Genomic DNA, 14,324 nt, shown 5'->3' on the forward strand with positions numbered 1-14,324 from the left:
TATTACAATAATATGTGAGTAGTTCAGTTAGCAGTATGTACATGATCAGTGCTCAGAATGAATGAAAGGGGTTTAGATGGGAACAGCTGGACCTGATTGCACTATGGATTAGGAACCTCCATTACTCTGCAGCAGATGTTCATGATCTCACAGCAATGAGTCCGGTTGGTCTGTTGGCTTTGGGATTAGATGGGCACATTAGAATCAGCTAGTTGATTTCAAGACGTTGTGCACATCGTCCTGTTTCCTTGGTCCACAATACTACAATATATTCATATTTTGTATGTCCTGGTACCTCTGTTTGTCATGCACCTATCTTCGGAAGTCGCTACATCTGCTAGATTCTTGCAAAAAACGACATCGGTAAGTGGCTTTCTTACTAAATTTGCTGCTATATCCTGTGCCTGTCGTAGTGCACCATATCAATACAGAAAATGTTCTCAATGCGTGTATGTGACTGTTCTATGGCTCTTATTCAAATCTGATTGCATTACAAATTGTTCTCAAAATAGGCAACCCATGTGCACTGCAGGTGGGGCAGATGTAACATGTGCAGAGAGAGTTAGATTTGTATGAGTTATTTTGTTTCTGTGCAGGGTAAATACTGGCTGCATTATTTTTACACTACAATTTAGATTTCAGTTTTAACACATCCCACCCAAATGTAACTCTCTCTCTGCACTGTTACATCTGCCCCACCTGCAGTGCACATGGTTTTGCCCATTTTGAGAACAAATTTGTACTGCAATCAGACCTGAATAAGGGCCTATATGTATTGTTTGTGGGTGGAAGTAAAATATGTCCTATAATCATTTGCCTAAAGTATCGCACATAGTTTTATGTAAATGGGATCCTGATAACCTTCTTTGTTTCGTTCCCATAGTTGTAATGACCATAATCCATTCCAAGCAATCCCATTGGTCTAACCAAGCAAACATGGTAACTGGCTACTATTGGCTTTTGTATTTTAATAAATTTTTCATGCAATGGGGCCCATACATCAATTTTTGAACTGCCCTAATTCCCATTCTGGCAACATTGGGACACATAGGAAAATCCAGTAAATTGGGAATCCTTGATTTACTGATGCTAGCTATTCCTGATTGGCATGTCAGGAATTTTTAACATGCTGTTTTCTCCCAAATATGCCAACAGATTGACGATCATAGATAGCCACCAATCAGCAAACACCTAATTGTTTCAAAGTCCAAGCAATACATTTCTATTGGGTTGGTTAAAATAAGTATAAATACATGTAAACGCATATACAGGTTGGATCCCTTTTCAGTACAGAGGCACTCCCTCTTTTAAATGCTTGAATCATTCAGCTTCAACCCTGCACGCACACAAGGCACTAAGTAATAAGTACACTTAAATGTAGTGTAGGACAATTTGACAGGTTCTCTTTACACTAATTGCATTTTGCAAATATTCAACAGACACAGCAAAGCGGCTAGTATAAATATCTGAACTCTTTCGCTTCTTTTGTCATTCAGAATGCACCTGTTGTATACAAACGTTAATCAAAATGTTATGTGTCTGGGTATTTAGATTTTTCAACAAATGCAGTAATACCCCGTTCTCACTGCCACAAAAACCCGGGTATTTGCCAGGGCAAGCAGTAATTTCCCGTGTCCTGTCTCAGTGTGAAAGGGTCTTTGTGAAATTCCCGGGTGTTACGCCCTGTGAAATAGGCACGTTTTTTTTTTTTGCAGGGTTTTTCCAGGGTAATACATGGGTGTATGGCAGTGTGAACAGCACAGACCCGGGTTTTTCTCACAAAATGCAAAAAAGCAAGTTCATTGAGGCATGTAATCATGTGATATGTGACAGCCAGCCAATAAAAGCTGGTTTTTAAACAGCCAATCACAGCAATTTGTACAAATTTCCCAACACCCAATCGAATTCCGCACACTTATTGGAAGGCAGACCATGGAAAGCAGTGTGAAAGGGGCAGACACAAGAAAATCCCATGTCTGAGGTGCAGTATGAAGGGGGTCTGTTGAGCTGAGAAGCTCTGTGCCCCGCCAAAAATCCGGCAAGAAAAACTTGGGCTTTTGCATGGGCGGCAATGAGAACACAGCATAAGTTGTGTTCTCACAGAAACATTCGAGGACTGTCACCATTGGACATTCAGGCAGCCATATTGCAAATGTACTAAAGATAAACAATGTATAACTGGACTAGACAAGCCAGACATTTACAAAGGATAAATAAGCCCAATATAATGTTTCTGTAAAGGTCAAATTTAGTGTGACCCCAGTAAAGATTTATCAAATGTCCAGCTTTTTGGTTTTCCTCAACTGCAGTGTAATTTTGTTTTTATGTCCATGTTCTAAATAAGAAGTTCTTATCTCAGTTCCTGTTGCAACAGGCATTTGTAATGGGACCTACACATGTAGCGATTTAGGGGCATTTTCTAAGCTATCTGATGTAATTGCTGTAGATTGCTTAGAAAATGTCCCACATCACTACATGTGCAGGGGCCACACTGTCGCCGAATGATTAAGAAACAGCGCGCTTGTTCTTAATAATCATTGCCAGTGTTCTCTCACCAAAGAACACTGGCGCTGACAGCACATATTGCTGTGTGCTAGCGATCTTGCTGAACAATCTAGCATCCGTCAGATCGCTCAGCACACATCTCCCCATGTGTAGGCCCCATAAGTTACTATATCCTGAAAATAGGAAAATCTGGAATAAGGTGGCCAGTGCTGGTATTAATGACAATCTACTTACACCGCCAAACAGATTTCTTTTAGCAGTATCAATATTGTCCAGACCTGTCTTCAATAACCAGGTATACATTTATATAATTATTCTTTAACCCTAGTAACTTAATATTTCTCTGGGAGATGAGATGTGAACAGATGTGCATTTAAATAGAATAATATGGCACTATTTGTCTAATTTCATCTGAAAAAACACCAAATGGTGTATACAGTCCTAGTAGTTAAGGGTTAGCCCTCAACCTAATAAAAAACATTTAAGAGTGACATTTTTTTTCATTTGTATTTTTCACTTTGGTTATAAAATTCTAAAGGAAGGGACACATTGGTATAGTGGTTGGGTTGTTTACTGTGGAATATAAGAACTTATATATGACATTTATCACAATAATTAAATTTATTTAAAGTTGACACATTTTTAGTGCACTAAAAAAAAGTTAGGAGGAATTCAGTTAGCCATGGTAATTTACTGCAGGCTAATTTACCGAGCACAAAAAAAGGGCTCTAATTGAATAGCCCAAGGCGCTATAGCCTGAGGCTACCACGCTTGTTCACCCACTGTAAATCACTACTGTACATCTAAATGAATTGTCCTCTTACTCTTCCTTAATTGACTCCTAATGATGCTTTCACAGCAGGACAAAATAACTCTCATGCTGCAAGTTATTGTAAACAATTTGGGTTTAGCCATTGGCCGGCCTGAGTTTTTATTGTAGGCCATCAGATCAGTATGCAACTGAAAGTAGTAGCAAAGTTGGCTGACCAGTTCTGCATGCATCTAGCGAGAGCTCCTCTTCCAACCAATGCGTTTTATTGTTTTTTGCTTGTAAGGGCCGCTTTACAAATACAGGCAGACTCTCAGACATTCCGGATCAGCCTGCACCTCACAGGCATATTACATATTGTTAATAAAAGGGACATGTTCCTGATATCACCCACCTAAACCATGCCTCTGGTCTTCCCCATTTTACTATGTCCACACTTACAAACCATTAGGCTGTGCTGTAGAGAAGTTGATCATGCAGGGAGATTGTTCTGGGCTGGAGCCCAGAACAATCTCCCTGCATGATCAACTTCTCTACAGCAAAGATGCACTAAGTGCATCTTTGTCTGGTGGGAAAGCAATTCATATTCAGACCCTTTTTACATGATGTTTTGAGTCACATGCCGATTGATACTTTGTTCTAAACAAAGATAATCTGTAAAAAAAAAACTATGGACTACTGTTATCTCCTCCTATCTGGCATCCCTGACAAATGCTTCTCTCCACTCCATTCTATACTCAGTGCTGCAGACCGGATCCTCTCCCCCATCAAATGCACTACATTATTCTCACTCTATATCCACATGGATAGTACCAAACCCAGCCAAATCTCCCCCTAACCCTCTGTTCCATGCTACTGTCGGTCTACCCCATCTGCGTCACCCCTGTTTGTCCGCCTCTCACAAGCAGGCCCTCGTTCATCATGTGCTTTTCCTCCTTTTACTTAAACCATTTTTGATGGCACCAAATTCAGCATGCAGCTATGTATATGTACCCTATGTACCCTAACCCTGTAATTGTCCTCCATAATATTCACTGGGGGAAATTTACTAAGATGGGAGTTCTATTTCACATGGGATGTTTCTATGGGAGACCAATCAGATTCTATCTATTATCTTCTAGCAGGCACTAAATAAATAAGAAGTAGATTCTGATTGGTTCCCATAGCAACATCCCATGTGAAATAGAACTCCCACCTTAGTAAATTTCCCCCACTACCTTTCATTTATGTACTCTGTAATTGGGCGCTGCAGATCCCTTGTATTGCCATATAAATAAAGAGTAATAATAATTTTAAAAAAGTCTGTTCTAAATCCAAACTACAAGAAAATATAACCATGCTTAATTATTTACTAAAAATAAGTCATGTTATGTATTGCAGACTTTCTAGAATTAGTAAGAAGCATATATGTGAACTATGGTAACCTTCTGATTGGACATGGATCTTGGGACATTGGCTAATATTGGCACAATATGAGATATATGCAGATGAATGTTTTTTTCCTGCTTGAATGATATGCTGGATTTTATAGTGTTTTATATTTAATTCTACAATAAAATCACCTATATTTTGCGTGGATAAGCTCTGTGCCCTATGTGCATGATAATCAAATGCACCAATAAAAGGAAAAAAGTGGGTGTAGGGGTTAAATTCCCTACTGTAATGTAATTAACATTTTAATGAAATACTATCATGCCAGATCAATACTGTATGTCCATAATTCAAACTAATACACTGAAATGTGCATTGGAACATAACGGGTGAAATTTAATAGGATGAGAGATTCAGAAAGAGCGATTTGGTAAGATATTTCCATTTTTTTTTTAAAGTGGCAATCATTTACACTTCAAAGCTAGTTTGATTTTGAGGTGTAAATGATTGCCGCTTTAAAAAAAAATGTAGATTTGTTACCAAATCTCTCACTTTCTGAATCTCTCATCCTATTGAATTTCACCAAGCATCTCAGACAGTGCTTTCTGACATACGGTATGTTAAACTTTATTATCCGGTATCTGAGGATTATATAATAACCGTTAATTAACACCTACAATGTTAATTGCCTTATATAAATAGCTTCTTGGCAACATTCATAGACACACATGTAAAAATGCAAGTCAAGCAGTAGGTACTGAACATACGTCAGGTAATAATGTGATTCATGGGGAAAATGTTTTAATTTGCAAAGATGATTTCTTATCTGCATACTTATTAATGAACTGCAGAGAGATCGTAGCATCCTAAAATAACACATTGCATAAAGCAGTCATTTACAAGTATAGGTGCCCATACACGTTGCGATAACGCATTGCATTGCATGCTGCTTATCGGGCCGATCGCATCACATCGGATCGCACACGTGCGTTTTGCATGCGATTTGCGTGCGATGCGATCCGCGGGCAGTAGAAAAGTATGTGCAGCACATACTTACAGTATAGTACTGTGCGATGCGAAACCCGCGGGAGCATGCATTGCATCATGTCGCATTGCACACTGCTTATCGCAGCGTGTATGGGGACCTTAACCGCTGACTATTGCAATGTTGATTTTTTTTGTTTTGTTTTTATTGCATCAATGTCTGTTACAATAAAAATCAAGTCCATATTATTCATAAGGAAATAAAGTAACTTTGAATATTATAAATTATACTAAACATAAAACAAAAAAATTTATACTACTGTACATAGCTCCGGGCTTCAAAACCTCAGAAACCTAAACCATGTGAAGATCATATACAAAAATTATGAAGAAATTTAGATAACTGAAGATTAATTTATTAGCACACCTTCCCTCCCCTCCTCCTGGCCTGAAATAACCTCTCTTTCCAGCGCAATCTCTTCTACAGAAACGAGGAAAGGACAGATCCACCAATCCAGTCCTATAACATGCAATCCGTGCATAAATCGAATGGCGTGTTTCACCACACTTCAAACACAGCAAAATACAATTGTCTAAAATATAAGTTAGTCAATGTAAATCAAAGTGCTAAAACCATACTGTGACTTGCCTTGTGCTAGTCAGTCTGTATTCCATAGAACAGGGGTGGCCAAACTTGCCCTCACGATCTTCCAACAGTTCATGTTATAGTAGGAACGAATGCAGCGTATTTGAAAAAAGTGACAGTTAGTAATGACTACAGCTGTGCACCAGATAGGTGATCTGGAAAATGTGGACTGTTGGTAGAACTCGAGTACTGGTTTAAGCACCCCTGCCATAGAACAACAATCATCTTATTTGTAGGGCTTGAATGGTGTTCATGTACTGTATCTTTTCCCTATGGTCCACTCAAGTCAGGACTCCATTTGATTGTATCATGCATTTAACTTGGCGGGAAATACAATTCAAACCCACGCAAAGGAAGATTGTGGTTCTATGGCAGGGCTGGGCAACACCGGCCCTCCTGATGTTGATGAACTACACATCCCAGCATGCCTTGCATCAGTTTCAGCATGGCCACATAGCAAAACTAATGCAAAGCATCCTGGGGTGAATGTCCTAGATAATATAATTATTGATTACTGTGGTCTGTATTTAATAGTGACCATACTGTTTTCCTTATGTAGATGGAGCTCAAAGAGGTTGTCCACTGGCGACGCGCTATTCTGGCAGTGAGCTTCAATTTGTTATCCCTGGCTCTCTCCACCACTGCCCTTCTTAGCAGCTACTGGTGTGAAGGCACCCAGAAGGTCCCTAAGCCACTGTGTGGCAATGGTAAAGCCACCAAGTGCATAGTGGTCCCCATGGCCATGGAAAGCATCAATGCCTCTGGGCAAAATGTCGTCCATTACAGTTGGGAGACTGGAGATGACCGATTTGCTTTCCGTTATTTCCACACTGGGATCTGGTATTCTTGTGAGGAGAACATCTTGGGGGCAGGTAAGAATGCAACTAGATTTGTTGTGAGCATAAATATGTTTGCATTTAATTTTCCGGTTGGGGGAGAGTGGCATAAAATTCATCTTTTGGGTCACAATATCAAAATGTGTCATGACTGCAATGGCAATAGAACACCATGTTGCTTCTACATAATTGTAAGATGTAATCCTATTTGCAAACCATAGAATGAAAGCTACATTTCTGATTTATTTGCCATGTCCATGAGTGTGATGGGCCCCATACATCAGCAATTAATTGTGACAATCCTCCGTTCTGGAGATGATTGTCACAATTCATCTTCAATGTGTGTGCTCCCCCTTTTGGCAATCCCAATCAAAAATTAATAGGGATCGCCAATTGACATGTTTAAAAATCTGGTTTTATTGGAGTTTCATTTTTATATGTGTGGGCATTCTACGTCTACTAGTCTACATAAACTTAATTCCCCCATACTTCAGCAATCACAAAAAAAAAACAATTTGCAGATTCTGAGATTTGTTTTCCATTTTTAAAGATTCCCCGGCCCACCAATCTGTACCCATACAGTACATTGCAGATATTTTTTCAGTGATTTGCAGTTCATTTTCAGCAAATACAGATCTGACAGTCTAAAAAAGGCCCATCCGTTTATTAGAAATGGTCTGTAAATCTTCTGATTACAAACTATAACCTTAGGGGGTTTTCAATCCCCACCGCTATTTCCAACAGGGGAAACAACGGCAGGCGCTTATTCAATGCTATCTTTCCCGACAGTATTGAAGAGGCATCTCGGCAGAACGGACCCCACTTTAAAAGATGTCGGCACATTTTTCCGAGAACATCCATGAATTGTTGAGATCACAGCAGTATCTTGACAATCCATGGCTGTTTACGCAGACACTCCCCCTTTTTGCCAGTTGGCAAGCAGAACATTGAATCCTGCCTGCCAATAAACAGGCGAGCGGGATGAAAATGGGACAGGGTCACGAATGTCGGGAGATACCGATAGTCATGACCCGGGATTGAAAACCCCCCTTAATTGATCTGTGAAACAACCTAATTTACTAAGCAAAGTCACTTACTGGTTTCTGTTATTTGTGAACCACATACATTGTAATTCATACAATCAACTAGGTCATTTCATATCAGATCAGCCCCACACAAATAAGAAATCTCCACCAGCCGTCTGATTTTTATGATTTTTTTTAAAGTTAAGAGAGTAAAGATGGAGTAGCTCCTGTCGGAGTAATTTTTTCCCTCCAATATAAAACAGAGTACCATGCTGATATTTTGTTGGTAGCAATGTATACTTTTGTTAAGCACTTTGAAAAAACTTGTATATTTAATGTTGATTTAACCTAGCCTTTTTAATTGTGTTAGAAAAGCGTGCATTTTTGCTTTAATGCGAAATATAAGTCAGATAAAGTAATTTGGTTTGAATTTTTTGAACCAGGAGGAAAAGGTACCTTAGGGGCTAAATTTCGTGGTGATTCCTTAAAAAACACCCAAGATATTTCTATTCACTGTGTAAAAATGCAACAGTTAGTCAGTTAATAATTTTTTTTTTTTTTATCAATATTGAATAAACGGTACTTATGTTAGTTGGGCACTCACTATAGTTAGTACGCTCATACCCCCACTATCCATGTCGGCATGGAGTTGATTTTATATAGTGTGGCGAGCCACCGAACCCGAAGCGTGGCGAGTGGACGCGTAAAACTAAGCAAATAGCTTAGTGGGCACCCAACTAACATATAAGTACCGAATAAACTAATTGTCAGATAGTCAAAATATTCGGCATAAATAGTTTCTCTGAGATCCTCTCTAAACTAAAAAATGTATGTAAAAATCTCAGAAGGATGGTGGACACACCTGGTTGAACTGACATAGAAAGACACATTTGCAAATCTCAAAATTGCCCCAAATTACTGCTGATTGATGGGAGCTTTACACAAGTTCTCACATTCCATGTCCTTCACTGCTCCAGAGTGATGGAAGTTAGAGATTGGTAACATCATAAGATAACAACCTTAGGCATGGCAAAAATAAAACTAAATACGATTTTGCCCCATACCCGATGGTCAGGGGAGGAGGTGTGCAGGGGAAAGACCAGCGTTTATAGGCGTACCCATAAACACGCTGGGCGATCTGCGGCTATAATAAACTACACTGACTAATTAGTGAACGGGTGAAAAATCATTTGATGGTAAACGACCATCTAATAATTTTTTTCACCCATGCGGCGGAATGCAAGGGTATGTGTTTTAGTGTACACATCTCCCTTGCATGTTAAGGCTCCCATACACTAGTCCGACTTGTCCTAAAGACACGGGGAGCTGGCAGCGTGGGGGCGGGGGAATTTGGGACGATTTCTTGGCCGGATCCATCTGGATCTTACAAAATCATTCCAAATCGGACAAGTGTATGGGCACCTTAAGAGAGGAGATTCCATCGGCGGGAGGGGGGGTTCCTTTTGGAGGTCTGATGGTGTGCCTTGGCACTTTTAAAAACTTGTTTGGTGTACCGCGAGTTTACTACACTACAGCAATTTACAAAAGATTTGCAATTTTTTTTTTGAGCTTCACATTGGATCTTCAAATCTGAAAATAACCATATACTACCACGTTGTAATCTGTATAGTAGTGGAATAATTGTATCATTGACAAAATTGTTGCAAAAAGACCTATCACCACACATAAGCAATTGCAAGTCCAACCCATTGTAAATTGACAAACAATCAATTGGGGGCAGTTTGGCATTTTGAAGATATTTGTGCAAATAAATCTGCAATGGGGTTCAAAAATCGATGGGGATTGTTAAATCAGGTTTTCAACAATTTTTCATTTCATAGATCAAATGGGGCTACAGATTGCTAGTGTATGGTAACAATCAGCAGATTTGCTGACCACTTCTAATCAAGATTGGCAGATCTGTTTTTCTATTGGTGCATATTGGTGGATTAGGGAATTTTTGAAATGGTGGGTTGAATCACATCAGTTGTGAATTGTTTTCAGCAATTGCTGATGTATGGGAGCCTTTAGTCAATCTGCAGTGGGGATTGAGATCACTTTTTATCACAATCATCAATTGAGGAAGCCCATGCTGTACATTTATTTATTATTTATTTATTTACAGTTTCTTATATAGCGCAGCAGATTCTGTTGCGCTTTACAATAGTAGACAGTGATAAAACAAACTGAGTAACAACGGACAGACTTGGAGGTAGGAGAGCCCTGCTGCAAGCTTACAATCTATAGGGATATAGGAGGGAAACACAAGGACAGGTACATCAGCAATGGTTTAGGGCAATCACCACAGAATTGTCAAATTGCCCCAATCCATCACTGATGTATGTATGAGTATCAGAATTTTTTTCATGGCACTCCTAGGATAAAAGTTTCTAATTGAGAAATTTTGACAAATATATACAATTAAGTAGATTGTGTTAATATGTCATCCTTAGGTTTAATTATGTGGGGAGGGACATGTTTTACTTCTGTTTGTCCACATAGTTTATGATTGACAGCTACCAGCATTCGTTTTGCCTAGTAGAATGATGACATAATTAATTTGCATTCATCTTCAAAAAAACAAATTGAGGCACCCCAGGGTGAGCTGAGAGTTCTATTTCACATCGGATGTTGCTATGGTCAACCAATCAGATCATACAGTATCTATTATCTTCTAGAGGGTGCTAAATAAATCATAAATATATTCTGATTGGTATCCCATAGCAACAACCCATGTGAAATGGAACTCCCATCAGTACTTATGTAGTAGATGGGTGCCCAATATACGCTTGCGGAAGGAAATCGCATCACATGTCCCGTTTTAGTGCCATGCGATCTCAGTAGTTTATATGCATAGAGTACTGATATACGTTTGTCAGTTACCGTAGCTATGCTTTCTGAACTTGCGTACGTGCTCCCGGTCACTCACTCTGAGGAAAATAGCTGACAATGATGGATGCTTCTCAGAGTTCTCCCAGTGTTACAGTGACCGGTGTGCAAAGCGCAGGCATGGCAGGTGAGCATATGTCCATGTTCACCCTGCCTACATCAGAGGAGGAGGCTGTGCTGTTTTTTCAGAGAAAGCAATTGCTGCCCGTTACGCAGACTTGCGTGAACGGCCATCCGATGAGGCTCTCTGTAAAGGAAGTGTTGCGGGAAGAAGGTCAGCGTTCCAGCGGACCACTGGTTCCCCGGGTGCCGGTTACCATTCCTGGCCCTGGTCCGGTTTGTGTACTTTTGCGCACAGGAGCTTACCAGTGTACAGTACTGTGAGAGGGAGCTACACATGTCTATAAAGATGACGGTGCAGTAAAACGGCCTCATGAGGGAAAAAAATTACTTTTTTTTTTTTTTTAAATTCAATCTTTATTTATTCATTTTTCATTAAAAACATATTATATTACAGATTGTTAACATATGCATTATTTCCCAGATTATAGGTTTATACCCATCCAATACAGTTTCTTTCCAATTAAATATGTCTGGGGGGTTTAGATGCTGCAGAGTTCTATTTCCTGGCCACATATATTTATTTTAACTTATCTTATAGTGAAAGACCTCTAAAGTGATATTCAAGTTAATTAAACAGGACAAAGGGTATGGGGTGTTTTATTTACTTATATATACCTGTATTTACGTTATATTATATATATATTTATTTTATTTTTATTTTATTTTTTTCCCTTCCCTCTTTTTTTTCCTTTTTTTTTTAATGTGGCTAAATTTAGACATTTTATATCTCGTTCTGTGATTCATTCAACCTATTATATACTTAAATTATGTGTCTCTTGTGAGTATAGTGTGTCAAATAATAAAGTCATCTATTTTAATTTTAAATATAACACAGCTTCCTGTATGCATAAATGGCATCTAGTGTACATAGTTCTCTTATATTTGTGTTTCCTCCTTGTGATGTGGCCAAGAGGAATTTTACGCTGCAGCATCGTTCCTCAAGATCAATACAGCTCATGGAGCAGGAGAGACTCATGCAACACGTCTCACTCCCTGCTCTCCGTAGCCACGCCCCCGCTACCAGGGAAAAAATAACTTAGTAAGATTGCATCGCACGCATCCTATAACACTAAAGCGGGTAATGCGATGCGATCTTCCTCTGGAGAATATCACACTACGCAAAGTGCTTAGTGGGTGCCCGGGTACTACATAAGGACCCTCCCATCTTAGTAATTTTCCCCAATATGTCTTATGGTATGCACAATTATTTAGCTGTCACCATGGCATAAGGCCCATCTACATCAGCCAGTGCCGGTGCGAGACACCGGAGCGCCCCAGGCGGGTGGGACGCTCCGGTGCTCACCCGCCCCCCGGGCGCTGTACAGGAGTGGGGGGGTGCTGGTGATTGCGGCGGAAGGCCGCCGCGATGCTGGGGGGGGAATGCTGTGATGCTCACCCGGCCGCTGTACATTGGGGGGTGCCGGTGATTGCGCCGCGTCATTTCCCGGGGCTGGGGGGTGGCGGGGGTATAGGAGGCCGCTCATGACACTCACCTCGCTGGTGCCACTCACCGCTGCACGGGTCAGGACCCGTGCAGCGGTTCCTTCTGCAGCTCAGCTGGTGGGGAGACCCGTCCCTAGTCCCTGCTGCAGCCGCTGACTGCTTAGCGCTGCTGCCACTGTTCCCCACTGACGCCAATGGTGAGGGGCGGGCGGGATCTTCTGGGACCAGTGTCTCACGACCAGCGGTAGCAGCGCTAGGCAGCCATCGCCAGCAGCAGGGACCAGGGACGGTTTTTAGAATGCTGCTGCCACGATTATATTTGACTTAATTGTTGGGCTGAAGAGGTGCCCTCCAGTGGCCGCTGCCCTAGGCAGCTGCCTAAAGCTGCCTAGTGGTAGCGCCGGCCCTGACATCAGCAATACATTGGGGGCAATTTGGAGATTTGCAGATGATTGTATGAATAAATCTGCAATGTATGGAGTTCACAGATTGTAGATTACACAAAAAAAGTTATGATGATTGGTAAATCAGATTGACCAACGTGTTGGATTTCACAAATCAATTGGAGCTGTAGATTGCTAGTGTGTGGTAACAATCAGAAGTTTTGATGACCATTTCTAGTAAACTGATGGGCCTTTCGAGATTGGCAGATCTGTATTTGCTGAAAATGATCTGCAAATCACTGAAAAATAATCGATCTGTAGATGTATGGCCACCTTAATGTATGGGCATGAATTGGTGGATTGTGAAATCTTTAAATCTCAGAATCTATTCTGCTTTTTATTTGCTGATGTATGAGGGCCTATACCGGTGTCCTGCATCTGATCTATAATATATAGCTTAGAAAAGTATTGGGAATAATAAATTCTAATTTTGTGGGCCATAACGTATTTGATAATAAATAAATAGGCCATGAAGTGTCCTGTGCAAATTGCATTAAGAGTACAGGGCTTTTTGATTTGTATTTTAGTTGGTATGTACTTAAATATATTTTCAAATGTCCCTGCACAAGTTAAATATATTTTTGCAATGTGGAAGTTATTTTAGATATTTTAATTTAGCAAATTGATAGCATATTTCCAAACACTGGGAGTTATTCAAAAATCTTTCTCTAATGGGCAAAACCATGTGCACTGCAGGTGGGAAAAATGTAACATGCAGAGAGATTTAGATTTGGGTGGAGTGTGTTCAAACTGAAATCTAAATTGCAGTGTATACTGCACAGAAACAAAATAACTCACCCAAATCTCTGCACATGTTACATTTGCCCCAGAAAGCACTGCTGTTTTTTAACTGTTTTTGGACTCAGAGGACATTGGACCCCCTTTGCCGCGCTGGTTCTTGTTTCTGTATCAGCCCTGAAATTTAGTCTGGAAAATTGCATACAATTATTGGGACACCACCACCTGCATAAATTGGATTACAAAATCGCACCAATTGAGAGGATACCTCTACTATTCTGAGGACATCATACACCCTCCAGCGCTACATGTGATCCAGCAAGGTCTATGGACTCCCACAATCTTCACTTAACCAAGTACGGACAAAACCAGATCTGACTAAATATCAGGAACCTAGAAAGAACCAATGGGGGCTCTCCAATATATAAGTATCTAACCTCATTATGTCCTTTTATTTGATTAATTAATATTGAGTTAAATGCCCATTATTGTCTTATACACTTGCTGCTGCTAACAAATGCACCTACTATTTTATCAATTATATTTTATGTT

General features: G+C 40.1%; 1 protein-coding gene across 2 annotated transcripts in view; it reads left to right on the forward strand.

Moving 5' to 3' along the window:
- Positions 1-269: 269 nt before the first annotated feature.
- The window catches only part of GSG1 (germ cell associated 1), a 41,736-nt gene continuing 27,681 nt past the window's right edge, over positions 270-14,324 (forward strand). The window contains exons 1-2 of one of the 2 annotated variants that reach the window (XM_083156577.1): positions 270-363; positions 6,835-7,147. In XM_083156577.1, the coding sequence (XP_083012703.1) occupies positions 307-363; positions 6,835-7,147 (370 nt within the window). In that variant the 5' untranslated portion in view covers positions 270-306. Of the gene's footprint in view, positions 364-6,759; positions 7,148-14,324 lie in introns of those variants that run through there. The other variant, XM_083156576.1, reaches the window with a different exon arrangement.

This window comes from Crinia signifera, chromosome 8 (genome assembly GCF_055691185.1).
Source record: "Crinia signifera chromosome 8, ASM5569118v1, whole genome shotgun sequence".
Taxonomy (NCBI): Eukaryota; Metazoa; Chordata; class Amphibia; order Anura; family Myobatrachidae; genus Crinia; species Crinia signifera.